General features: G+C 43.1%; 2 protein-coding genes across 2 annotated transcripts in view; one reads left to right on the top strand and one right to left on the bottom strand.

The window, feature by feature from the left end:
* Window positions 1–1,333: 1,333 nt before the first annotated feature.
* On the bottom strand, window positions 1,334–25,574 carry UTP25 (UTP25 small subunit processome component). The gene is made up of 12 exons (XM_047076792.1): window positions 25,393–25,574; window positions 24,418–24,457; window positions 22,945–23,179; window positions 21,040–21,201; window positions 19,021–19,109; window positions 16,670–17,080; window positions 14,671–14,890; window positions 12,629–12,831; window positions 11,069–11,251; window positions 10,820–10,932; window positions 9,804–10,049; window positions 1,334–2,248 (listed from the first exon to the last, which is right to left on the bottom strand). Exons 1-12 carry the CDS (start codon window positions 25,497–25,499, stop codon window positions 2,005–2,007), a joined length of 2,253 nt encoding a protein of 750 aa, XP_046932748.1. The 5' UTR covers window positions 25,500–25,574; the 3' UTR covers window positions 1,334–2,004.
* A 1,059-nt stretch (window positions 25,575–26,633) lies between these two features.
* IRF6 (interferon regulatory factor 6) overlaps window positions 26,634–27,051 on the top strand; it is a 37,721-nt gene continuing 37,303 nt past the window's right edge. Inside the window, exon 1 of the mRNA XM_047076790.1 lies at window positions 26,634–26,674. The gene's annotated coding sequence lies outside the window, so the exon portion shown is untranslated. The remainder of the gene's footprint in view (window positions 26,675–27,051) is intronic.

Raw genomic sequence — 27,051 nt, 5'->3', positions numbered from 1 at the left:
CACAGGACACTCTGGGGATATAAAACGGTCTTTGTAGCATTGGTTTGGGCAGCTTATGTCACCTCAATTTTCAGAACTTTAGGAACCCATCTGTATATGGAATGAATAGTTCTACTTTCCCTGTTGAGGGAAGAGAGAAATAAAAATGCCTATTTAAATACTTAGCAGGAAGACTACCCCAAAAGTGATTTTACTTGTTTTTGCTAAGCAATTTTAAGTGTGTCCAAGTAAAAGAAAATCTGTACCAATTACGGGCTGTTCCATTGAGGATAATGGGAGCCACACATCTCACTGTCTGAGAAGGGAGCTACAACTACAGACAGGGAGAACACCGGAAGGCGTCCGTGGTGTCAAAGTGTGGTGTGAATTCATGGTTTTCAATACATGGATATAGAAATAAATTCAGATGCTGTGTGTGTATACACGTCCACAATGATAGTAATGGATTATAACCCATTGAATAGAAGATGAAACTACAAGCCCATACTGATGGACAGAAATTAACAAATAACAGGAAAAGAGTAACTCCATACTGGAAAACCCTGGCAAACAGTGCCTTAAACAAGTGGTCAGTTAGCGGGGCATATGGCTGGCTCACTCAGTAGAGCATGTGCCTCTTGATCTCAGGGTTGTTCGAGCCCCACAATGGATGTAGACACTACTTAAAAATAAAATTTTTAAAACACAATTTTAAAAAGACAAAAGAAAAACAAGTGGTCAGTTAGCATCATCACTGACGGGGCACATGGACACTGTGTACCACCTGATGAGACGGGGTGAGGACACAGCAGTGCTTCAGTGTTCCTGCTAGTGGTGCGTCAACTAAACCTAATCAAAGGGAAACATTATCCAAAATAATAACCAGTCTGTAATCTTCAAAAATGTCAAAGTCAAGAAAGCCAGCAAAAAGCTGGGGTAGTCTTCCAGAATAAAGGACACTACAGAGGTACGACAATGAAAGGCAACATGTAATTCTCAACTATCTCCTTTTGCTATTAAGGACATGACTGGACCACTTGGCAAAACCTGAATGGTGGCCAAGGATTAGACGGCAATAAGTATTAATGGCAGTTTCCTGATTTTTGTTTTCTGGTTACATGGAAAAATGTCCTTGTTTACAGGAAATACACACTACATCCAGGGGTAATTTTTACGAATGACAGGCCCATCAAGTCAGCAACTTATTCTCAAATGGTTTAGGTTCAGGACTTACAATTTTTCTGGGAATATTTCAAAATAAAAATGTTTTTAGAAGTGTGATTTCCATTTTTATCTGTATAGGACTTAAAAAAGGGCCACCATAATAATGAAGACAGTGACATGAAGACAGATGTCATGACACCAAGAGTCTCACAAAATTATTTCTTGAAACAGAGTAAAGATTAATGTTATTTCAAATAACACGATTTTAAGTGTATATTTTACAACATTTACTATTGTGAGTTAAAAAAAAAATCAGTGAATGTATTCTTCTAGGCTGAATTAAAATAGAATATTTAAGATTTAAAAAAGTTTGGCTGGGGAAAAATAATAGTTTTGCAAAACACGTGTGATCCACAATTAAGATGATATTCAGCAGCAAGAAGTCTCCCAATATTCTCACAACCAATTCTCACAAGCAATGACATGTATGCCTTACTTTAAGGAAACATCAGACAGAAATAGGCGAATCTGAAAGAATTTACCAAGTGTAATAAATTAGAGAATAAAATAACACCAGAAGAATTTATGGCTTACAAAAAGTTTCACAAGTAGAACGTTTTCCTTCTGCCAACCTCTCAGAGTTCTATTAGCTCCCTCCTGATCTCTGAAAGATGTGCCCAGAATCTGGTTCACATTTAACTTTTCAGGGACGTGTGACCTAAAGAGAAAGACGTATCCGCTCCGCTGCTGCCCGGTGCTCCTTCCTGGAGCAGTCCTTGCGTAAGTGATCAGAATTGGGTCCAAGCGGCACAGAACCAAGCATCAGGTATCCCGCCAATACCGTTTCTGTCCGACAAGTTCTCATCTTTCTCCAGTAATGAAGAGGTGGACGTTCTTGTGGGACTGCAGCATCTGCGCAGCCCGCTCCACGCCGACCACAGCAGCCAACCTCTGGGCGTCGTACTTGGAGTAGAGGACAGTGCAAGTCCAGGTGGCTTCCTCTCCTCTGCTGGTGGCTCTCAGCATGTTACAGACTTCGCTGTAGAAGTGGGGATATGTTGGCAGTTCATAGAAAATCAGGTTCCTGATCCCTTTTATGGTATACCTATTAGGAGGGGAAAGAGAGGCTATATCTCCTTGAGAACATTTATGGAAAAGCTACCTGAGAGTTCGGCAGGGGCGTAGCTCCCTCTTGCTGCTCCATGCTCAAGGAGGAAGATAATGGCTCACCATCCGACAGACCAAAGGTTATTTTGAGTTGAGGTTATTTTGAGTTGGAAGGGCTTATTTTGTGACAACGTATTTGAATTCCTAATGTTTGGCTTGAGATAGTGATAAAACAAATTTGCATTTCTTGAGCCTACTCTGGGTAGACCAAGGTAGGATGGGGAAGAACAGTAGACTAGGATTAAAGATCTGTCACAGAAAATTTAAAAAGTAAACACAACTTAACGTTACCCTTATTATAATCGGGCAAAACAGAATGTCCTGTAATGGCAATGAGGTCAGACCCAGGTCGTAAAATGAACTGCATAAACTGTAAAGGAGTTCCCATCAGTCTTCTCTTGTCACTCTGCAGACATGCTAACTCCATGGCAGATGTCCCACGTTCACCCATTTACAAAATCCTGACTGAGGACCCATCAGGCATTACGGAAAAGCAATTAGTTTCAACAGCTCGTGCACTACTCTCCCTGCTGCAGCGCTGTATACAGTGGTGGGGTGGGGGTGGGGGGGGAGGGGGGGCAAGGTGCGGACCTTAGGGACTCACTGTATGGTTCGGGTCCGGGTCAATTATTTCCTCTGGGGCCCCATAACAAAAGATTTTATAGTTGACAAAGTTCTGATTTTTCCTGCTAAAGCCCTCTCATACGCTGCTGATGTAAGACTCACTTGGGAATTCTATTTTATTCACAGAGGATCCGCTTTCCTTGTCTTCTTATCCCACAGATCATCCTGATCTCTCTGGAGACCCTCATCTTCCAAACTGTAACTGCAACCCACTACTTGGTTCACTTTTCCACATTACCATAAGGAAGGAATTCCAATGGCTAATGAACTTGAGTACACTGTCCTACTTCACTAGTTATCGAAACAAACAAAAGCAAACACCAAGTTCCACTTGTGCTTTGTACGTAGAAAACTCAAGAGAGCACTGCTTCCACACTAACCAGAAAAAGCCACATAACCTATGTTCCTTTTCCTGAGCCTAGACAGCACATGTCACAAGGCAACCAAGTGAACTGATTCAATGGTATGCTGGTGTATGTTTAAGAACTGGTTCTCAGTGGGGAAGAGAGGGTGCGGATTTGAAGCAATTGCCAAATTCTGTGGTGTAAATACTCCCACCGTGGCCAATTTCAAGCTACCAACGTTATGTTGCTAAACTTGGGAGTCGGGAAGATGGGCAAGCAGATCTCACGAGCCAGCCCACCACTGACTGAATTCCAGAGTGACAAACCTCTCTGAAGAGAGAGTTTCTGGCAGAGCACAGGAGGAAGAGGGCAGCTGCCAAGAAAATGGGTAGCAAGAAAAGAGCTGTACAAATTCTTAAAGGGCAAATGTAGGCCTTTGCGACAGTTCAGAACCCTTGAGATTGGTGGACACTCCTTTAGCTCGCGTTCACTCGTGAGCTCTCTTCTACAGGTCTCCGATGGGGGTCGTGGAGAAAGGTGGGAGGCGAGGCAGGAGACCTGAGACAGACTCCTCGGTGCAGACATGAAACCTCACTCACTTCCCAGACCCATATGTATATGAAGTAAAATCTGAAACTGCTGAGAGAGGGGCAAAGGTCAAGAGCTGGGGCTGGGGCCTTAAAGGCCCACCCATGCTTCCTCACCACAAGACTTACACCCAGTAAAAAGCAGCAGCAGACTGTCCCTGGGGAAAGAACACAAAATCCATTCAGCCCAAGATCCCACACTGACATAAGCACAGGTCTGCCACCACCGTGGGAGAAGCAGGAAGTTCTTTCCTACCAAGATCCCTCACAGATTCAAGGTAGGGTTTGGCTGCCACGGAGTGGGCTGCAGGAATGCTGACCGGGCCCCAGCTCCGCAGCCTAGGACGAACAGGGCCCGCCTCAAACCAAGCCACACGGAGAGAACCCCAATCCCACCTCAAGCCTCGCAGGGAGTAACAAGCCTGCTGCTGCAAAAGGGGCTCGAGTGGGGAGAGACCCCTCCTCTGTCACAGGGGCACAGGGCTTGGTGGAAGCCGAGAGAAGATGGACACTGAGAAAAGACCTGCCGGTACCCCAGGCCCTACACTAAGCACTGACTGCTAGAGGAATTTGAAGTCTGTGGTGCATGGAAGGTTAGCTACAGTAATAACCAAATCCTGACTCGATTCACAACTCCCACACGAGTGGCCTGAAGAGTAAGAGGTATGCCTGATTGTAAGTACTACCCATCTCAGCCCCTACATTCAATTGACAATTACAAACACACACACACACACACACACACACACACACACACACACGCACGCACACATGCAAGACTCTTTAAAAGACATTAACACACTGAGGAATCACTCTGGCTATCAAGTCACTGGCAACAAGTGGGGTTTTGCAGAAATAGGCTAATGGAGTATAAATTATTGTGTGTGTATTTTGGGGAGGGAGAGAAGATATGGGGAAGACAGAGGGAGGGAGGAAAGGGCAATGCATAATAAATTTTTCAATGTATACAGTTTTTGAGCTAACAAGTTTTCCTGTCTAAATTTATTCTAATAAAATAACTAGACAACTATGCCATCAATTATGCACATAGATGTTCTTGGCATTGTTGCATATAATAGAACAATTTTTTTAGAATCTATATACCCATGAAACGGAAACTGAGCTACTTATATATCCATACAACATACTATATGCCATTTAAAAGGATGTTGGGGCGCCTGGGTGGCGCATTCGGTTAAGCGTCCGACTTCAGCTAGGTCACGATCTCGCGGTCCGTGAGTTCGAGCCCCGCGTCAGGCTCTGGGCTGATGGCTCAGAGCCTGGAGCCTGTTTCCGATTCTGTGTCTCCCTCTCTCTCTGCCCCTCCCCCGTTCATGCTCTGTCTCTCTCTGTCCCAAAAATAAATAAACGTTGAAAAAAAAAAAATTAAAAAAAATAAATAAATAAAAGGATGCAATACACACCTCATAGCTTACTTATAAATAGGAAAGGTACTTTCACAATGAAGAGATCTAGCAGATACACTTTGACCAAGTGATTACATTCAACATCACCAAAAATGATATAAACCGACATTATGTGCCTCTTGACAAGACAGAGTGGAAAGTATACAATATCCTCTATGTGGAGTTCTCGCCAAAAGATGTTTAATCTAGTCTGAACATCACTGCACTATGAATCACCTGTCTGGTTGTGTGCTTGAAATATCTGTGCTTCGTTCCCATCCCCAGACACAGGGATTTAATTGGCACTGGGGTGTATGCCTTGGGTATTTGGATCTTTAAAAGCTCCCCAAGGGGATTTTAATGTACAGCAAAATCTGGGAACCAGTGATCTGAATAATAAAACAAAACAACCTGAATAATAAAACAAAACAATTATACAATCTAGGCTTTGGGACATTCTGTAGGAAACTGGATTGGCTCTTCAAAAAATGTCAAGGGGAAAAAAAGCAACAGAATTATTTTAGATCAAGGTTTCTTAACCTCCACACTACTGACCTATTGAGCCAGATAATTCTTTGTTGTGGGGCTAGCCTCTGTACTCTAGGGTATCCAGAAACATCCTGGCCGCAATCCACTAGAAGCACTAGACCACTAGAATAACCCTCCAGTTTTGACCACCAAAAATGTCTTCTGGAACAAAACTGCCCCCAGCTGAGAACTACTAAGACAGACTAAAGAAACATTAACCAAATGTAATGTATGATCCTTAACCGAATCCCGAATTATGGGGTGTAACAGCTACAATGGTCATCAGGACAACAAGGAAAATTTGAATACAGACTATCAGATGATATTACTATAATAATATCAAGTGGTTTGATAGTGGTATTACCATTAGATAAAATAATATTCTTGTTTTTAGGAGCTACATGTTGAAAGATTTAGGGGTTCAATGTCATGAAGCCTCTGAACTTGTTTACAAATGGTTCAGAAAGAAAAATTAAGATGTGAATGGACAGAGAGAAGGAAAGACAGAGAACAGGGGTGCATACAAATGTGGCAAAATGCTAACAGCTGGTGAAATCCCAGCAAAAGGAGCTATCGACGTTCACTATTATAGTCTTACAATTTCCTGTGAAATGAAATCTTTCCAAATAAAAAGCTGGGGGAAGGGAGGACATGATAGAGCTATGTATGTCAACTTAAAAATGCACCCATGATACACAAATACATATGCCAAAATGTTAACATATTAAAATTCTTTTTCAATGAACACATAAAATGCATAAAAGAAAAAAATCCCAACGAGTACAATGTAATCCCAATTTAGTTAAAAAAAAAAATGTGTGTGTGGGGGTACACACGTTTGTACATGTGCACGTATTTTTCACATTAAAAAAACACACTAAAAAGGGTATTAATATCAGGGCAGTGAGATTCCATTTTCTTTTTTTTAACCTACATTTTCCAAGTTCTCTACAACAATTGTCTAACACTCTTACAATCAGCGTACTTATAAAACAAAACAACAAAACAAATTCTACTAAGTGCTGTATTTAAAACCCAAGAAGATCTTTCTCAGTTTCAATCTCCCACAACAGACTAGGTATCTCCTGGAAACAGAGAACGTGGTGACGGCCTCTTCAGAGGGACAGTTACTGTCGATTCTCCATAATGTTCAGCATCCCTTCCCCTGTGTAGCTTCTTCCTCCCCTGGAACAGGTTTTGGGTCTTTAGTGACCCCTAGAAATAGAACTCAATGGCTGGATGGGAACTTTAACTAAGGACAAAGGACATTCAGATGTCGACCTCACCTACCAAATGTGAAAGATAAATGAGGCACTCACAGCTGATTTGAAAGGCTGGCTTCTCCACATTGTCTATAAAGCTGGTCTGCTATTTCCAGAACTGGGGATTCTCACGTAGGGGCTGGGAGTAGTCAGAAATATCCCAGTATGCCTGGGTGACTCAGTCGGTTAAGCATCTGACTTTGGCTCAGGTCATGGCCTCATGGTTTGTGAGTCTGACCCCGTATCGGGCTCTGTGCTGACAGCTTGGAGCCTGAAGCCTGCTTTGGATTCTGTGTCTGTCTGTCTCTCTCTCTCTCTGCCCCTCCCCTCCCTCTCTGCCTCTCTCCTGCTGGCGCTCTCTTTCTCTCTCGAAAATAAACATTAAGAAAAAAAAAGGAAGATAAAAGAAATACCCCAGCAGCCTTTCCCAACCCCATAAATCCCACCTCCAGAGTTTCTGACTTGTGCCCTGGTTAAGAATTCTCCCTGCTGTAGCAACCCAGTGATAAAGCTCACAGAAAGGACTGTGAAGCATCCCATCCTTCGGTGGGCCATCATGACCAAAGGCCTGTCCAATCCTAAGATTCAACTCGTTTCATCCCCCAATCCCCACAAAAAAATGAATCATCTTCTGGATGAAAATGTTTTGCTAGCTCACAAAAAAGCAGTGGTATTTCTAACACTGCCTACTTCTAGAGAGAATATAAATACAGAATTTCAGAGCTGGATATTAAAGTTTAACATATGTTTCCCAAGGTCAAATCGAATCACAAAGGCATTGCAGATAAAAGCACCTATCATCACTTTGATGACCTTTCAAGCAAAAAAATCTAGAGCTGGAAACTTTGAGATAATTAGCAGTCGCAGAACACTGAAGCACATTGTTTCTATTCATCTTCAATCCAGGACAGGATATACTCACGAACCTGGTCCAGGGTATAAGGCAAGTGGTACATGCTTGATTTGTTTTTATAATGATTTGGGGGCTAAATAGTTTGGTAAATGCAGTGGTGTAAGCCAGTGGATTGTGCTGCCTACTTAAGACATCATGCCCTCTCCTTGAAAAGCTGCTATATGAGAACACTCTTTTCCTCCCAGCTTAATTCATACTTGCTATAGACCATCACGCTGGGAAATTTTCCAATCCATACACTTCACTTAAAAGGCTTGCTTTCATGTGTCAAGCTGACAGAAAACTAAGGGCTCTTAAGACCTGCCAAGTGCAAACTCCCCCAAAATATCACTTTCCAACATGAATGAAAACAACAACTCACCGGAACAAAGCAAATAACGATGCCAAAATTCATCAGCACTCTTTGGCCAAACAGCCCTGTGTAGGTGGCCCAGAATGGAGCCCAGAGAACACAAATGTAGCCGTTTCTCCTCTCTCCACTCACAGATCACCTAGTCAGCAGAATAGCCAAAGAGGTCATGTCATGTCAGCTCAGCCCTGGTGGGATGCTAGATTCCTCCCTCCTCATCTTAGTAACAAGAACATGTCTGGGGAGCACATCCTAACATCAGGATAAACTAAAAGGCAAAGCAATGCCAATGTGCATCATCAAATACTCTCCAAAGCCTAGAAGAGTTCTTACGTGTTTGGAGTTCTCTGAGAAAAAGTGCCCCTCAGTAGTACACGTGACTGAGAATTAATAAAACAGTAAAGGCAAAACGTAAATTCACTGAACATTATTGTGAATCAGGAAAGAAGAGATAATAGGATGCAATTTTCCCTCTCTCTGTAGATAAGGGTTTAAAAAGGGCTTTTCACTTGGCAGCAGAGACAAACTTGGCAAAACAATAAAATACCTGACTTCTCGGGGCACGAAAGGTTGCAAATAGTAACAGAAAGCCCAATATTACTAACACTCTAATTAGAATTTTTTTAAAAAGGCCAATCCAGGGGCGCCTGGGTGGCTCAGTCAGTTAAGCGTCCAACTTCGGCTCAGGTCATGATCTCATGGTTTGTGAGTTCGAGCCCCACATCGGGCTCTGTGCTGACAGCTCAGAGCTTGGAGCCTGCTTCGGATTCTGTGTCCCCCTCTCTCTGCCCCTCGCCCCCCACCTCTCAAAAGTAAATAAACATTAAAAAAAAAATTTTTTTAAAGGCCAGTCCAACTTGTTTTGTCAAAATCACATAGTGGGGAAGCAAAGCAAATTCTGAAATCATTAAATATTCAGTTGTAAGCCCCTCATCTTTTGCCTCCTACAAACAAGGGGCCCCTCGCTCCTAGTCTCCTTGGTCAGGAAGTGTGTGTGCACCTCTTCAAGACACACTGGAACTTTCTGAACACTGACTTTGTGCTCAGCCTCCACCTCCGCCTCCACAGACCACACAGTCCCTGGTATTTTGGCTTTGCTTCCATGACAGGGCCCTCTGCTTCCTACAGTCACTTCAGTTGTGCTATCTAGAGTTGTTCAACTCAGTCATGCCTTTCTTGAGGTGTACAACCACAGCTACAGGAAGCATCCCCAAGTGTGGACCCGCTCCAGACCCACACAGATTATACTGTAGTCACTCATTTGTTTCTACATTCTCCAACAATGCCCATTTGGGGAGGAAGCCAACCAACCAACCAAGAAGAGCCTGTCCAGTTCCAAAACTCTCTGGCTCCTCTACAAAAGGTAGACACAAGAGGACCTCACAACACTGCAAAGCTTACCATGCACTCAGAAGTAGGCCATGATGCACACTGCATTTTCCCCTCCTGAGAGGACACTCAAAACCTGGCACTACTTTACCTTTTGTAGAAATGGAAGCGTTCTGTGAGGAGCAGAAACTGCTTCTCTCCTTGAAGGAAGAAGTGTCTGGCCCTGGAGACACCAGACTTCGGGGTGTACTCGCAGATGTGGGTGAAGTTCAGTTCTTCCTTCTTGAAGTAATTTCGGAGGCGCACAAAGTCAAAGTAGGAGGGGACATAGATGAGCGTGTGAGACATGACTGCATCACGATACTGAGGCAAAATCTTGTTCACAAAAAAGTTAAACCTGATTTGGAAAAGCAAAGGGCAAAGTCAATGACCGAGAGATTAGCCCTCAGTGTCCTCACTAACTGGGTTACCCTGAGCAAGTCACAATCTCCTTCTACCTCCCCCAAAAGGCCAGTATGGCCTACCTCATCACAAAGAGATTATATAAGGATAAAAAAATAAGTGCTAACACTATTCATTGTAACAAATAGATGCGATGCCAGTATATCTCAGAGAATTATTCTAGAAGTACATACACAAACCATTGACTCACGCATTCATTCATTCTGTTGTCAATCAACAAATCATCACTGAACAACTCCCATGGTCCCCTGACCAACACCATGAGGAGACAGGGAAAATGCAGAGAGAATTAAAAACACTGGAACCTTGACGTCTGCAGGAAGCAAAAGGTGAAGGGCTTAGAGTTGAATATTTAAAGGTTTCAAAAAGAAAAAAAGAAAAAAGTAAAGGTTTCAGTGTTCGCTTCTGGGCATTAATTCCTGCTCTGAAGGGCTTAAAATTAAGTTGTTGACATAGAACACTCTGCAGCATTAACCAGTGTAATGTAATTAAGAAATGCCCCAATCTTGTGGAAAGGCCCCGATCTGCAGTACTAATGCTATCACTAACCAGCTGGGGCACTAGGACAAGGTACCATTCCTCTCTGGGCTTCAGTCTCCTCCTCTGTCAATGATGATTAGGTTCAATTATCTCATCTCATAGGCCAAAGCCAAATCCCTCTCTCTGACCCCCAAGTGTCCAATGGGACCAGGAAGGGATAGGTACCTGTCATCAATCACTGAAGCTAGGTTTTCAGCTTCCATCCTCTGGAAGACATGTGGAAGCTGCACCAGGACATGGCTGATGGAGCCTGTCATTGGGACGTTCCTCACAGCCACCTGTCAGGAGGCAATTAGAGTGTCAGGAGGCCAGCCATCCCCACTGCTGATCAAATGCCATCTTCTCCTTATGCCTCATGACCCAAACAGTACACAGTGCTTCATGAAGACCCAGAGAAACAAGGAGAGAGCCCACCTGGCCTTGCAGATTGACACAGTACTTGTTGAACACGGAGTTGATCTGGGCATCCTGCAGGGCCCCGAAAAGCAGTGTCTGGCGATAATACTTGGACCAATTATTGAGGCTCCACATCCTCACTCGAGAGAAGTCCACCCCATGTGAATCCAATGGCAGTAGGTTCATGTGGTTCATCAAATGCTTTGAACAAAAATAACTACCATTAATTTTTATTCTGGATGTACCTGTTGGGCACTGCTAAGCATTTTATAAATCTATCATCTTATTAACCCCATGGGCTATGTACAATCAACCTCCAGATCACACCAGAAAATCGAGGCCCAGATGGGTGTGAATTGCCCAGTTAGGTGAACACTGCCAAAAGGAAGGTAAGCTAAAACTGACCATCTCTTGGATCTTTCAGAAAGGATCAAAATGGTACTTGCAGGAATATTCCTTTAAAAGGAACTTCAGAAATGTTGCCTGGTCACTCTATGGGTTCTTCAGTCCCAGACTTGGATAAGAAGAGAAATGACATGGAAAACAGAGCTGTTGTTCTTCAGTGACTTAGTTCTCAAACATAAGGAGATCCCCAGAGACACAACACCTGCCTTTCCCTCAAATTAAGAAATAAGACTCAGCTATCAACATGCCTTTTCTATCTTCATTATATTTTCACCTGGAAATCTGTATTAACAGACAACAAGTACTATAAATGTATTCCCTCCTTTATGACTAAATGCTCCCCTTTATCTGCCCCAACCTTCCTGCAAGCCCTGGGACTACAGAAGCAAGTTCTCATGTGCCTGTAAAAACCAAACCTATGGCTCTGTGGTAAGGATTATTCCAAAGCAAAAATGGTCAACACTGCAGAGTATGTGGGGAAGGAGGAAAAATTACAGCATGTTACAGTAGGAAGATAAAGACCTCCTACATTTCTCTGTAAAACAAGATCACACATTAAGAAATCCTGAGCCACATTTCCCATTTCCTCTGAAGGCCAAACAAGAGAGAATGAGCATAACTGGTAGGAAGAATTAGTCAGGTAAAGACCTTCCAGGTTAAAAGGAACCAACCTACCAACCAGCCACTCAAGTGGTCTATTCACAGAAGTGACCTTTGAAGGGAAGAAATCTTTGCTGGAGATATGACAATACTGACAAGAATTTTTATTTCTCTGCATGATTATTGACCAATCTGTGGGTAGAAAACGGGACAAAAGGCTTTTTCAAACTGGAAAATGTGAAACATTTCCATTTCCAAACTGAGTTCTCACTTGGACTTAAATAGCCCTTTAAGAGTTAAACCACTGGTGCGCCTGGGTGGGTCAGTGGATCGAGGGTCTGACCTCAGCTCAGGTCATGATCTCATGGTGCATGGGCTTGAGCCCCATGTTGAGCTTTGCGCTGACAGCACAGAGCCTGTTTCACATTCTTTGTCTCCCTCTCCCTCTCCCTCCCCCACTCACGCACATGCTCTCTCTCAAAAATAAGTATTAAAAAAGAAAAAAAAAAAAGGCTTAAACAACTCTCCCTAAATGTGAACTTTGTCACTCTAAATGTAAATGACCACCATTACCAGGACATGCTCCCAGTTCTGCATCAGGTAAATGTCAGCTTGATCAATGATGAGAAGCTCAATAGAAGACAAAAAGTCAAAATCTCTCTTTTTCTCTCCTTCTCCACCAATGATGGTCCTCAAGCCCAGCGGGGAGGCAATGAGGATGTCGGAGGAGTAAAAGGGGGCATACAGTCGGATGCTCCTCTGAAGGATTGCCACTCCTACAGGAAACAGCCAAGTGCACATTACTTCATTAGTTCCCACCAAGCCATTGGCTTTCACCCTCTGATGTATGTTGTACCTTCACATCTTTCCCTTAGCACATAACCATGTTCAAGTTGTTTCACTTACTAAAATAATAATAATCTTCCCTCTCTTGAGTCTATGGTCCCATCTAGCTCCCCTTCTCTTCTTTTCCTTTAGGGCCAACTTCCCCAGAGGATGGTCTCCACTTAGAAACCTCCCACTCATTCCTCAATGCATCACAATCTGGCTCAATTCTCAGCACTCCACTGAAATGACTCTTGCCAAGGTCACCAATTCAATGACACTTTAGTGTTTCTTATCACAAATGCATAAAGCAGCATATTGAACCAATCTTCCTTGAAATGTTCTTTTCCTCACTTTAATACTCACTTCCATTTCTATACCTGACCTGGCCCATATCAATCTTTCCAGATCCAAACAGCTCTTCCACAAATCCCTGATTTGGCTGTAAGTTCTACTTTCACTCTACCTAAGTTTATGGGTAATAAATGGGTATTCACCATTTACCAATAAATTGGTATTCACCAACCACGACTGTAACATCACCTCTACAATGATCTGTATTTCCAGCCCACATCTCTTTCCTGAGCTCAAAACTGACATCATCAGCAACTTGCAGGACACTTGCACATGTTTAAAACTAAACATCAACTCTTGGGGTGCCTGGGTGGCTCAGCTGGTTGGGTGGCCAACTTTGGCTCAGGTCATGATCTCATGGTTTGTGGGTTTGAGCCCTGCATCAGGCTCTGGGCCAACAGCTCAGAGCCTCGACCCTTCTTTGGATTCTGTGTCTCCCTCTCTCTCTGTCCGTCCCCTGCTCATGCTGTCTCTCAAAAACAAACATTAAAAAAAATGTAAAACTAAACATCAACTCCTGTCCCGTTTCACCTGACACTCCAGTCCTGCTAAAGCCTATATAAATCTTAGGTCATGCCTGGCTTATTCACCCTGATGCCTCTGCACATGCAGTTTCCTGTCTGAAATCTTTTCCTGCATGCTGACCGCCCCTCTTTGTAACTTTCTATAAATGGCACCTCCACCAGGAGGCCTTCCCTATCTTGTCCTCGTTTGGAGTACAGAAATTGCTTTAAACACTCCCAGAACATCCACTGCATCCTCTGATAAGTACTTATCATGATCATTCTATATTGTTTTCCCATGAGGCTGGATTTCCTTAGCAACAGGAACCATAACTTTTATTTCTGTATCTCTAGCTTCCTAACAGTACCCGGCACCCAATAGATGCTTTATAAATGTTTGTTGAATGAACATTTTCCCAAGAACATTACTCTATCAATACACAACCAACCAAGTATATGGGAGTTGAACGAGACAAGCAAACACAAAACAAGTTGGGTGGCTGTTGGTAAGTCCTGAGTGGAGACAATTCAGGGGTAGGCACTCTACATGGCCAGTAGGAGGAAAGTCCACCATTATGCGTAGGCACTCAGTTTATTTAGCCTCCCCCGAGGGACCCACTCAGCCTGTGTCACTTCCAACTCCCCTGTAGCATCAACTACTAGCTATGGGTGTGCTGAGACATTTGTTATAAATGTGCACGTATCTTTATGTAAGAGCTTCAGAGATGCTCCACCCTTAGCCCAGCGTCCACCCCATTAGCCAAGCAAAACTCTCTCCTCTGGCAGACAAGATGTTTCAAATGCACCCCACCCCTGTTAGGAGGACATCTCAACCCCCTGAGAGAATGCCTAATTCCAGGCTTCTAGTCTTCGGCCATGAGAACCTCACACTGTAGGTCCCTGGGGGTCTGAGTTCTGACAAGGAGGAATTACCAATCCGAAAGTGGTCATCGATGTTGCCGACAAACACAGCTTCATAATCCTCAGGCCTCTTCAGGTTGGGTGGTCTCTCCTCAGGATCTGAGCCATACTCTCCCTTAAACCTCTTTTTATTGCTCACAATTATTTTCTTCTTGCTGTCGCCCTCGAGGAGGCTGATGAAGAGCTGGACCACCCGCAGAGCAGCTTCCCGGAAGGGCACCACTATCAGCACCTGTGGAGGAAGCCGCAGCAGCCTTGGTGGGACCAGGGGAAGGATGGGCAGCTGCAAGTCAGCCTGCTGAGGACATGGAGCTCAAGAACCCTCCACAGAGCGGCAGCCCCTGGAAGGGCTCATAGCTAGATCACCCCTTTTGCACAGGACCTGGCTCAGTACTAGAAGCTGAGTACCTCTCATATCCACAGTACTATGTCCTGTGGACTTTAAGCTCATGGCCCCACAGGAGGCATTTCTCAACCAGAATGTCGAAATACCTTTCAGGATTAAGTCAATGCCTTTAACAGCTGCCCACTAGCAAAAACCCAATAGAAACATACAAGTGGCAAGGAATGGTACTCATTTCTGTCTCCCATAGAACTTAGTATTGGTATTTTTGTCCATAAGCCTCAAAGGGTAAATATATAATGAATAAATAAATGAATTAGCTGTAATAAGTAGAGAACAAATAAAGCTGGTAAGGAAAAGGATTAATGAATCACTACTTTTCTAGAATGTTCTTTAGTACATTTTTCAGAAATGATGATAAAGCATTTCTGAAATAAGATCATATCTCAATGGAAAATTAAGTTTTCCAAACATTTCCAAAAATGCTTAAAGTTACAACTGTTAAGAATGAAAACAGAATATGCTTGATAAATAAATTTCTAACTAGCCTTCTGTAAATATCAACAATGTGAACAGCCCATCAGATCACACAATCCATCAAATTCTAAATGTGCTTCACGGTTAATCTGCTTCATTTTTCTCTACAACTGTAAATGGAAACAGATAAATCTATAATCCTTATGTCCAAGACTCAGTTTCCCAGAAAGGGAACCAGCACAGCTGGAGAGGTGTCATGATTCAGCCTGGTACAGTGCAGCAGTGAGGACCCAAGATTGAAGAGGGACAAGTTACTGGCCTAGTAGCCACGCTATGTAAGCGTCCAGGCTTCAATTTCCCCAGCTTTCAAGTAAGGGGTTGGACCAAGAAATGTCTAAGATCCGCATCAGTATTAAACCCTAGAATCCTACTAAACTCAGTAAAACAATCTAAAAAATCTTTTTAGATTCTTCAATATGGAGGGATATAGGCTAAGGGGGTATAGGAAATGGACGACACAAGATGTAGCCACTTAACATGAATAACATGAGCACAACTAAAACACATTTCTTCCCAAAGCCCCCAAATCAACTGGAACTTATGCTTATGAACCCACATTAATGTAATAGTTTTAGGCAGTAATAACTATATAATGGAAAAATAGGAATTTGTTTTCCAAGGTTTACATATGTATGTGGCTCAGTGAAGAGAATCCTTGGTTCTAATCCCATCTCTGCTACTTGAGCATCCCTGGTTCTCTTTAGCAAGGTCCTCTATGAATCTGGGTCTCTGTTCATAGCTTTAACATCCAGGGATTGGATAAAAGGCTTACTAAGGTTCCATCCAGCTCTGACAATCATCAAGAGGAGATTTACAATGAAGTGTCATTTACACATGTTCAGGGTTATCTTTAAGGAAAACTATCACGGAAGTACCTGTGACTTACAAGTTTCCAGTTAAATCCACAAATATGCAGCTAGACACAGTCCACTGAGCTGTCTACTGTACTGCTCTGACACTACCTGGCCCAACTAACATGCTCACTCTTGGACTCATTAATTATTCCAGAATTCATATCATTAAAATAGTCGAGTACCTGCCAAGTGCGAGGCAGTGCCCATATGGCAGTACCTATATGGCAGTGCCTTGCAGCCTCCTTCTTGAGGACAAAGTCCTCCTGCTGTCACTCACCTTGGGCCTTGCTAGCCCTTGGTCTCTGAAGTCATCATCGTCACCCACCCCAAGTTTCTGGCTGCGGCGTCTGCTATTGTTACCGAGCACCTGGGCGTTGGCTTTGAGGACATGATTTATTACATGCAAGCAGTACACATGGCGGATCTCCTCCCCATTCTTCAGGGCGGTCCTTTCTGGGTAGAAAAGGTCCCGGTAAGAATTCATAATTAGGAAGAGCTCTTTCTGGAGGGGTGTGAAGGGGCTACTTGATTTAGGGGAACCAGAGACGAACTGGCTGTTGGTCTTGGTCCAGGTGGATTCCAGAGGCTTCTGGAGATGAAGTGACTTTAAGTCAATGTCCTTTGATGGTTTAAATGTTTCCAACTTCTGAAACTTTGATGAAAAGACAAGCTGGCCCAATATGGGCCACTAGGAAAGAGACAGATCAAGAGCTAAGTTAGAAATGCAAAAAATAAAAAATAAAGTTAAATCAAAAAAAAAAAGAAATGCATTATACTATGTTACACTCACACAATTCCTAATCTACCAAGATCTCTCTGATTTACAAGATCATTTTGTTTAATCCTAACCAACAACCCTGCAAGGTAGATGCTATAATGCTCTTCTTACAGTTTAGGAAAGCCGAGGTTCAGAGAGGTTATATGATTCAGACAAACTTTCCAGGAGAGGACAGAGCTAAGAGCCAGAGCCCAAGGTTTCTGACTTCCAACCTGACCTCTTCACTGTGTCAGTGTGTCCCAAACTATTCTGTGGAATATGTTATAGGAAATCAAAATTCATTGCAGAAGAGAAAGGGCTCCAAGGTCAAATAACTTTGGTAAACATCACAAAAGCTAATCCTCCTCCGGGAGAGTCACAATGTATATTAAATACAAAAGGTTCTGGTGAGTCCTGTGATAAGAACTCTGTTCTATTTTATTTAACCTAAAGTTCTCCAAATTTACTTGGACATGGAATAGTTTTTTTTGGGGGGGGGGGGGGATACAGCTATTAAAATCCTAAAGTATATTTTTGTGAGACACCAGTTTGGAAATTTTTGCACTGTAACAAAACTGATGACCTGGGGTGGGAGGTGGGGGGACAAAAAGAATGATCTCAGCAATAAAAAGAATCATTAATATGCACCAACGATTGGGATGAATCTCAAGGGAATTATGCAAAGTAAAAAAAGCCAATCTGTAGGATTCTTTTTTTTTTTAATGTTCATTTATTTTGAGAGAGAGCGCGTGCATGCGTGCATGCAAGGGAGGGGCAGAGAGAGAAGAGAGAGAATACCAAGCAGATTCCATGCTGCCAGCACAGAGCCCCACACAGGGTTCGATCTCACAAACCATGAGATCCTGACCTGAGCCGAAATCAAGAGTCAGATGCTTAACTGACTGAGCCACCCAGGCATCCCAGGGTTCTTTTACATAACACTTTTGAAATGACAAAACTGTAAAATGGAGAACAGACAGTGATTACCAAGGATTAGGAATCAGAGGCAGGGAGGGAGGTGTGGTATTAAAAGGGCAAGTGGGAACAAGAGAGATCTTTAAAGTGCTGGAAATGTTCTGCATCTTGACTTTGGTGGTGGACAGAGGACACTTAACACAGTGCAGAACTTAACACATACACAGAAGAGTAGGAGCAAAACCGGGGAAAGTTGAATAAGACAGAAGAGCATGTCAATGTCAATTTCCTGGCCCTGATACTATACCACAGTTTTGCAAGATGTTACCAATGGGGGAAAGTGGGCAAAGGGCATAAGGGGTGTCTTTATTTCTTACAATTGAATCTATAATTATTATCTCAGTAAAAATTTCAATTAAACAAGGATGACCAATTCTCATAAACAGCATGAGCTGGTGAAAAACAAAAAACACAAAGAAGTAAAAAATTGCTCCACATTTGCATTACTTAGTTGTGAACCTATCTCAGATTATTTCAAACAAACAGCAGCAGTAGCTACTGTTTTACTCAACACTTTCTATGTATCACTCAGTAAACTAAATTTCTTCATTTTGAGATAAGCACTGTTGCCCCCCTCTAACAGATGAGAAGAGTGGAGATCAAAAAGGTAGATTAACTTGCCTTACGTCATGCAACAACGCCTCTCAGATGCTGATCTAAACCCTGGTGTACCTGTCTCCAAAGCCACTCTTCTCTGGCTCCCACACTCCAGCTTCCCCAGGCCTTTCTAGCTACACCTGTGCTCCCCTAGGCTCTTCCAGCCTTCCTAGGTTATGCTCCCCTGTCCCATCTACCACCAGCATGTATCATATGTTCGAGGAGACCGCCAAAACCCAAGACCATTGCTTTACTTGGAGCTTTACTTCGTTTGTGACCACTAACCAAGCAACACTTACTTTTAGCTGGTGAGTAGTTTTGGAATTTGTGGCAACAGCTTGAATTTCTTTTTCTTTCAGTTCTTTGTTCACATGCTGTAGAAATGGATCTAATTCAGAAATCCAGAATGTCAGAACACTTGGAGAAAACAGGTGTTTTCTTGGTCTTCCCTCTAAACAACACACTTCTTTCCATGGTGTTAACTCATCCTTTCTCCCATCTGATCTCCCCACCCTCTCTCCCAGCTCAAAAGTTTCCAATGGGTTCCTTTTCCTAACACACTTCTCTAATTACTTTACTTCCCAGCTCAAAACCCTTGAAGAAGCTTCTCAGTCTGAAATCTGGGGCGCTGCAGGACGTACAACTCCAATCTACTTCTCCAATACAATCTTTGAATTACATGGCCCTCAAACTCTTCTGCCACTGTGGGATTCCTTCCTTCGATGAAAAATTCTATTCTGTCCTTCACCTCATTTTTGTATGTCCAAATATTATCAGTTTAATGTTATCTCCTGACTCACAATAAATGTTTCCCTGGAGCCTACCGTGCCAGGCACAGTGCTGGTTCCACTAACAGGCCATCCTCAGTGCCCTGGGGACAGTACCCCCACCCCGTCCCTACCCACCCACTGCAACACATATATGTGCAGATTTGTCTCATACACTAGACTGTAAGATCCCTGACAGCAGGTCCATGTCTGACTTATCTAACATTGCAGGACATGCAGAAATGCTCAATACTCAACTGAGTTGAACAAATGATCCAAATGGTAGCATCTGTAATCGGGGTTATCTCCAGTCCTCTGAGCTGCCCACCCAACCTTGTCTTCCAGTCCCACTCATTAAGAAGTAGAGAAAAGTTGGGGCGCCTAGGTGGCTCAGTCAGTTGTGTCTGACTTGATTTCAGCTCAGGTCATGATCTCAGTTTGTGAGATCTAGTGCAGGGCCTGCTAGGGATTCTTCCCTCCCCCACTATCACGCACACATGTGCTCTCTCCCAAAATAAATAAACTTCAAAAAAAAATTTTTTAAAGAAGCAGAGAAAAGGTAAATGACCTATGCAAGGATCCAAATGGTAAAACTTCAAATGCAATGCACTTTCTACTGAACACCTAAGACAGAACAATAGGACATAAGAATTCTAGGTGCTTATATACCTATACAGGCAAAACAACCAGAGAAATTTTAGGATAATCAAGCTTCCTAATGTCACCTCCAATGTTTTTGAAGTTTTGATGGTTCAGAATGGGGTTTGTGCCCAAATTCTACCTGCTAACTTCTCTTTCTCCAGCACAACATCCAACGGAACCAAATAAACCAAATATGGATCAAAATTTCAGCTTCAGTAATTGTAGAGCTAGGTTGAAGAAAGGCAATGGGGCCAAAAAGGCCATCAGAGCAAAGAACAAGACCAACCTGACTTGCCTGCCAGGCACAGGCTGACAAAGTGGAGCTGAGAGAGAGAGCAGAGACCTACCTACCCCCACCACAGCCAGACCTTGTCCAAGTCACTGCCACTGGGACACAGGCATGACCAAGAGGCTGAGAGAGACTGGAGAGACAGGATGGAGCTTTCTGGCCTCTAAGGGGCTCCCTGGTAATGAGGACCAATCAGATTAGCCAGTCCTGAGTCTACAAATCTGGAAAACTCCTGCTCCAATAACAAAGAGCAAGTGAAGGGCAGAGAGAAAAGTGCAAAATACTTTTCTCCTTTCTCTTCCTTCCCTGCTTGGGGAGAAAATCAGAGGTCTTCCCCTGACTCCCAACTGTGGAGATCCGGGATCCAGGGAACCGGCCTTCCCTACTATCACTCTTAGGCAGTTTGTCCTACTAAATAGCCTCCTGATTCCCAACACTGCCTAACCACTGAAAACCACAAAATACCTTTGGGAAATATTTCTTTCCAGCTCTAGATGGAGCTGCTAACCCGTTTTTATTGCTGCTCATGCCAGTAACCAGAGATTTAATGGGGTGTATTAGCCCACAAGCCTCCATGCTAAGCACCTGGTGAAAGTGAACAACACACACTGTGCTCTGACCTTGTGATGCATTCAGAGAACATGTGCCTCCACTCTCCTCTTCAAGAAAATTGGTTTCCAGGCTGAAGAGTGACTCGTGTTTTGCATCTGTAAACTCCTCGGAGGATTCTTGTGATGTGCCAAGTGGCCCATCCCCACCTTTTCCCTCAGGGTCAGGAGGACCTGTCATTTTGAGAAACATTTTATAAAATTATTTATGCATAAATATAATTATACCTCTGTGGACCAGTAAAACTTAATTCTTTAGCCCAAATCAACACTGATGTTCATTACTATTATTTATTTTTAAGCAAATTCAGGTGGAAGACTTAGGTTTCAAAATTAAGCCTGACCGCTGACCCCGTTCCAGTTAGGAATTTATTGTAAGATGATAACTGGACAAAGTACACTAAGATGAACATGTAAGGATGTTTAATGCAGCACTGATTATGACCAGAAATAACTGGAAAAATTGATTTCATCCTTTTCTACCAATGGAGTAATAATTAAGTTACCACATAGCATTTACAACGAAATACTGTGTAATTAAGAAGCTAATATGAATCCACAATTACTCACAGAGAAAAGGACTGTGGTATACTATTAAAGAAAAAAAGTAAATTACAGAAGTGTATGAGACCATTACACACACACACACACACACACACACACACACACACACACACACTTCTACTCACACTTGTATCCATAAAAAAGTAACCTGGAGGATTACATAAAACGCTAAAGGTGTTTATCCCAAGGTACGAGAGATACAGGTTAACTATACGACCCTCTTGAGTTTTATAATTAAAAAAAACAACCTCACAAACCTTTCATTTTCAAAAATCCAAAACAGGAAATAAAAAAACAAAACAAAAAGCCCCCTAAGTCTGAGGCAATAAACTTTCATCCCAGTGAAACTGAATTAAAATACTAAGGATGGTGAATGACATCTTAGAGAGAAAAATACAGCTGTAAGGAAAATAGGCCTTCAGATAGTAAGATATAAAAAGTTACTCAGATACACTGACAATGGGATATTACTCCAGCAATACAAAGTCATGAATTGCTAACACATAAATGACATGGATGAACCACAAAAACATGAGGAGCCAAAGCAGCCAGACACAGGAAAGTATACACTGTATGCTTCCACTTATACGAATTTCTAGAACAGGCAAAACTAATCTGTAGGGAAAGAATGCAGGTCGGTGGTTGCCTGATGCCAGCAGGGAGAAATGGACTCTAAAGAGACAAGACACCTTTTGGAAGTGTTGGAAATGTTCTGAATCTTGATTTTGGTGATAATAGCATGGATGTACACGTTTGTCAAATGCCTCAAGTTGTGTACTTAAAACAGGTACGCTTTATTGTACGTAAATCACAGCTCCGTAAAGTTGGTTTCAAAGTTAGAGGAAAAAAGTCACCTGGAGGTCCGAGTGAGAGAATTCCTTTAAACTTCCAATCTCAGCTCTTCTCTGCAGCCTGCCCCCATTTACTCCAGCATGCAACCACTTGGCATTTCTCCCAAGCCTTACAGCTAGTTGTTACATACAAATCTGCTGCTTCAAAATGTTTGTATTTTTACGTCTGTCTTCCATTAAATTTGGTTTCTCTAAGGGACAATGATCTCTTTAACTGAAACTGTCACAAAAACAGAATTATGTCCCCTTTCCTCTGAATCAAGAAAACTTTAACTAGGATTGATGAAGACCTGGAAATTATAAGCAAAAATATTACTTCTGCATTTTTCTGGCCAGAGGGCCCTGTATTTTCATCGGACTCTCAAAGACATCACTGAACCAACCAAGGTTGAGAGTCTCTGCTTTGGATCCATGTGCTTTCCCCCAACTCACTCAGTACAGGGAGGGCACTGTGCTCAGGGGGCAATCTGTCCCGACACAGAGGATGTCTGAAGACACTTACTCTCCCGCACTTCGGCAGACTCGGGCACTGTCTCCTCCCCCACGGTGACATCACTTTCACCATCATCATCGTCCATTTCTGCCTCATCTACAGCACTGTCCTCTTCCACTTCTTCCTCCTCCTCCTCTTCCTCTGAAACATTCTTTAATGTGGCGAGTAGTCTGTGGTACCCAGAAACTTGCTCTGGTTCGCTCTCCGCTTCACTTTCAGAACCTGAAGTATCTGAACTCTCTGACTAAAAGGAAAATGGGAATTTTTGAAACAGAAACAAACCATTCGTTTCTACCCTATGATTATTATCATCAGACCAAAAGTATAACAGGTTCAGACTTTCATAAATAAAAATTAGTTTTTCTGTAAATATGCAATCCTATCTATTCAACCATGCCCAACAACAAAGTTATTTTATTTTTTTTTTAGAAAAAAAATTTTTTTACATTCATTTATTTTCGAGAGACAGAATGAGACAAAGTGAGAGTGGGGGAGAGGCAGAGAGAAAGGGAGACACAGGATCGGAAGCAGGCTCCAGGCTCTGAGCTGTCAGCACAGAGCCCGACGTGGGGCTTGAACCCCCGAGCCATGAGGTCATGACCTGAACCAAAGTCAGATGCTCAACCAGTTGAGCCACCGAGGGGCCCCAACAAAGTTATTTTAAAAAGGTAGATTGGCTATGATTCTAGGAACTTTCACCTTCTTTGAACTGATAATGTTCCACATGGGAAGAAAGCTGACTAAAAACAGAGCTTTGGGTTATGAGAACTAATTTTTTTTATAACTATTTTTAATGTTTATTTATTTTTGAGAGAGAGAGAGAGCGAGAGAGAGAGAGAGAGAGAGAGTGAGTATGTGAGCACGGAAGGAGCAGAGAGAGAGAGGGAAACACAGAATCCAAGGCAGGCTCCAGGCTCTGAGCACAGCACAGAGCCCGATGCGGAACTCGAACTCATGAACTGCAAGATCATGACCTGAGCCGAAGTCAGATACTTAAATGACGGAGCTGCCCACAGGTCCCAGAAGTTAAACTAATCTATGTGTTAGATACTTGGCACCTTGAAAGGAACAAAAAGAAAATTACAATACAACAAAAGAATTTAGTGGGGGGTTTTTTGTTTTTTGGTTTTTTTTAGTTTGTTGTAATGAGTTAGGACCCCTGTTCAGTTTGCATTGTTTGTCGCTCCTTTTATGTTAAGTAAACAAGATACTCCTTAGGATTCACCAAGAGAGGCCTCTAATAAGCCTCCTTACCAGGTTCGAACAGGCTGATCTCTCAGGAGAGTTTCAAACTCTGGTTACTGTATTAGTTGTCACAATGACATTTTAACAGACATCTGCATTCAAAAGTACACATTACTAAAATAATAGCTTAAGTCTAAAATCGAAAGAAGTGGAAATGTAGCCAGACTTCATCGTTATTATATACAATCGTAAAACAACCCAGAACCAACTAGTGTAAAAAAAAGTATAAAGCATTACCGGTTGATAAATCTGTGGTTTTCCTTCCTTTCCTGAAACCCTGAGAAGAAACAAGTTATGTTAAACTCTACTAGCATGTAGCAACTAGTAAAAAGTCTAATGATACAACTTTATTTTTTATTTGAGAGAGACAGAGCGAGCGCATGCACAAGCTCCAGCAGGGGAGAGGGGCAGAGAGAGGGAGTGTTAAGCAGGCCCCATGCTCAGCATACAGCCCGGTGCCAGGCTCAATCCAAAGACCTGAACGGAAATCAAGAGTTGAACGCTCAACGAACAGGCGCCCATAATGACACAACTTTAAGTGAAAAAAGCAGAATATGCCATTATAAATACATAACTATAGTCACGTAAAAACTATGTATGCTCTTGGACAGGGATTGTAAGAATACAGCAAACTGATAATTGACAAAAGTTTAACAACATCACAATGACAAACACAGTACCTGGCTCTCATCGGAAAGAAGTATCAATTTAGCAAATAAAATACCTTTTCTAGCACATCGCTTCATTACAATGTCCTCAACTGCTGATGAAGCAGCCCTAAGTGGAGTGGCGGGTGAGGACTAAGATCATAACTGAGAGTCCGGACACTCAAAGGAAACCACAACTACCGATACACTGGTTTCCTCATTGTAAGTGGATAAATCAGTAATGTCGAAAGGCCCAGACAACTCTTTGAAAACACAAAACACCAAAATCAATGTTAGAAAACCTCTGACAGTACGAAAAGCAGCCTCCCACCCCATAGGGAGCGTGCGGTCTAGCATAAAGCTAAGGGCTCAACAAAAGGCAGGAAGACCCACGAAGAACCCCATCCCACGCGGGATGCCACCGAAATCCTCCCAGGCCGCGGGGGAAGCGCGGGAAGCGGTGGGGAGCGGGGGGCGCCGCTCTGTCCCGATCCCCAGGGAGACCAGCGGACCCAACCCGGGAAAAGCCACGGACACGGCTGGCCCCGGCAGTGCCCCTCCATACCTGTCATAGAAGGGATGCTCCTCGCCGAAATCCCGAAGATGCTTCTTCTGCTTTTTAGTCAGGGTGTTGAGCAGCTGGCTCTGGCTCCGGCTCCCGCGTTTGCCCATAGCAAAAACGTCAAGGTCGCCCACCTTCAAGAGCCGCGTTTCCCACCTGTTAGCTGTCTCAACTCACTCACGCGAGGTCGCCCACGGCGCTTTACGGCGGAACCAGGTTGCCATAAAGCAGAGCCGTTTTACGTCACCTTGTACGACACGCGTTAGAACTTCCTGGTCTCGATTCCGCCCTCTAGCGAGACCCTTTGGAAGCACATGCCCGCGTGCCTATTTGTTGGTCTGAGTTCTAGAACGTTGGCCGGCCAGCGTGGGACCGCGGGGGTGAGTAGACGGGTGGGCATGCTTTGTGCTTCCGTTTTGGTTGTGGGAATCCTCCCGCGTAAACGTACAGGAGCGGAGGTGGTCGAATGCCCTGACTTTATGTTATGCTATAATAAAAAGACCAACCAATATTTAAGGGTGCGGCACATCTCACTTCATTGTCACAGCAGTACACACACAAAGGGGTCCTGTTAATAAGCCCGATATTGTAGATGAGGAAATGGATGCTTAGTAAACGTTGCACACTAAAAAAACAGCAATAATCGTAATAAAGAAAACGTTACATACTGGCAAAAGAGGATGGGGAACTAACTTTGACGCCACCACAGGCGTTTACCCACTAGAATCGGCCACCTGCGTATGCTGTATCAAGAATGGGGACCTAAGGCTGGGATACCAGCGCCCACTCGACTCCCTTGTTTTCTGAAAGTACTGGAAGAGTCCCTAGAAATAAATGTATTCCTTCATTTATCATGGTACAAGAGCAGAAACATATCAGGGGAAGTAAAGTGACTTTCCTAAAATCAGCCAGAGTCAATGTTGGAGAATGCCGTAAAACTGGAGGGTCTCAACTGAACTTGGACAAAGGGGATGGAAAAACTTTTTTAAGGTAGTGTGAACATTCTATTTCTTGATGGTGGCAGTCGTTACGTCTTGTATACAATTACAAAAATTGTACAGTTAAAATTGGTGAGGTTTTTTTAAATGTTTATTTATTTTTGACAGAGAGACAGAGCATGAGTGGGGGAGGGGCAGAGAGCGAGGGAGACACAGAATCTGAAGCCGGCTCCAGGATCCCAGCTGTCAGCACAGAGCCCGACACAGCGCTCGAACTCACAGACCGTGAGATCATGACCTGAGCCGAACTGGGACACTCAGCCGACTGAGCCACCCAGGCGCCTCTGGTGAGTTTTAATGTATGTAAATAATAACCTCAATAAATAAACAGAAGGAAGCACAAAACAAAACTAGACTCTGTACTTCAGCAACAGGCACAGGTGTGCGGGGCTTCTGGAATTCATGGGATAAATATAGGAACTCTTTTTCCCCTAATAATAATATAATATCATGTTCTAGAAGAACAAAGTGATAAATCAGAGATTGCAGAATTCATCTGAATATTTAAGGTAAAATGGGAGCCATCAAAGAGAGGGTTCCCTTGGCTCTGCTATTAGGGGTGCTTCTGTGGGAACATTTGAGCTTTCACTGATATCATGTCTCCCGTGGAGAAATTGTACTAGAACTACTAGAATCCTATTCTTGGTTCTAGTGACCATCTACT

This window comes from Lynx rufus, unplaced genomic scaffold (genome assembly GCF_022079265.1).
Source record: "Lynx rufus isolate CCGP_SWC_20201006 ecotype Redwood Valley unplaced genomic scaffold, mLynRuf1.p SCAF_15, whole genome shotgun sequence".
Classification (NCBI taxonomy): domain Eukaryota; kingdom Metazoa; phylum Chordata; class Mammalia; order Carnivora; family Felidae; genus Lynx; species Lynx rufus.
This window is presented reverse-complemented; position numbering and strand designations above follow the sequence as displayed.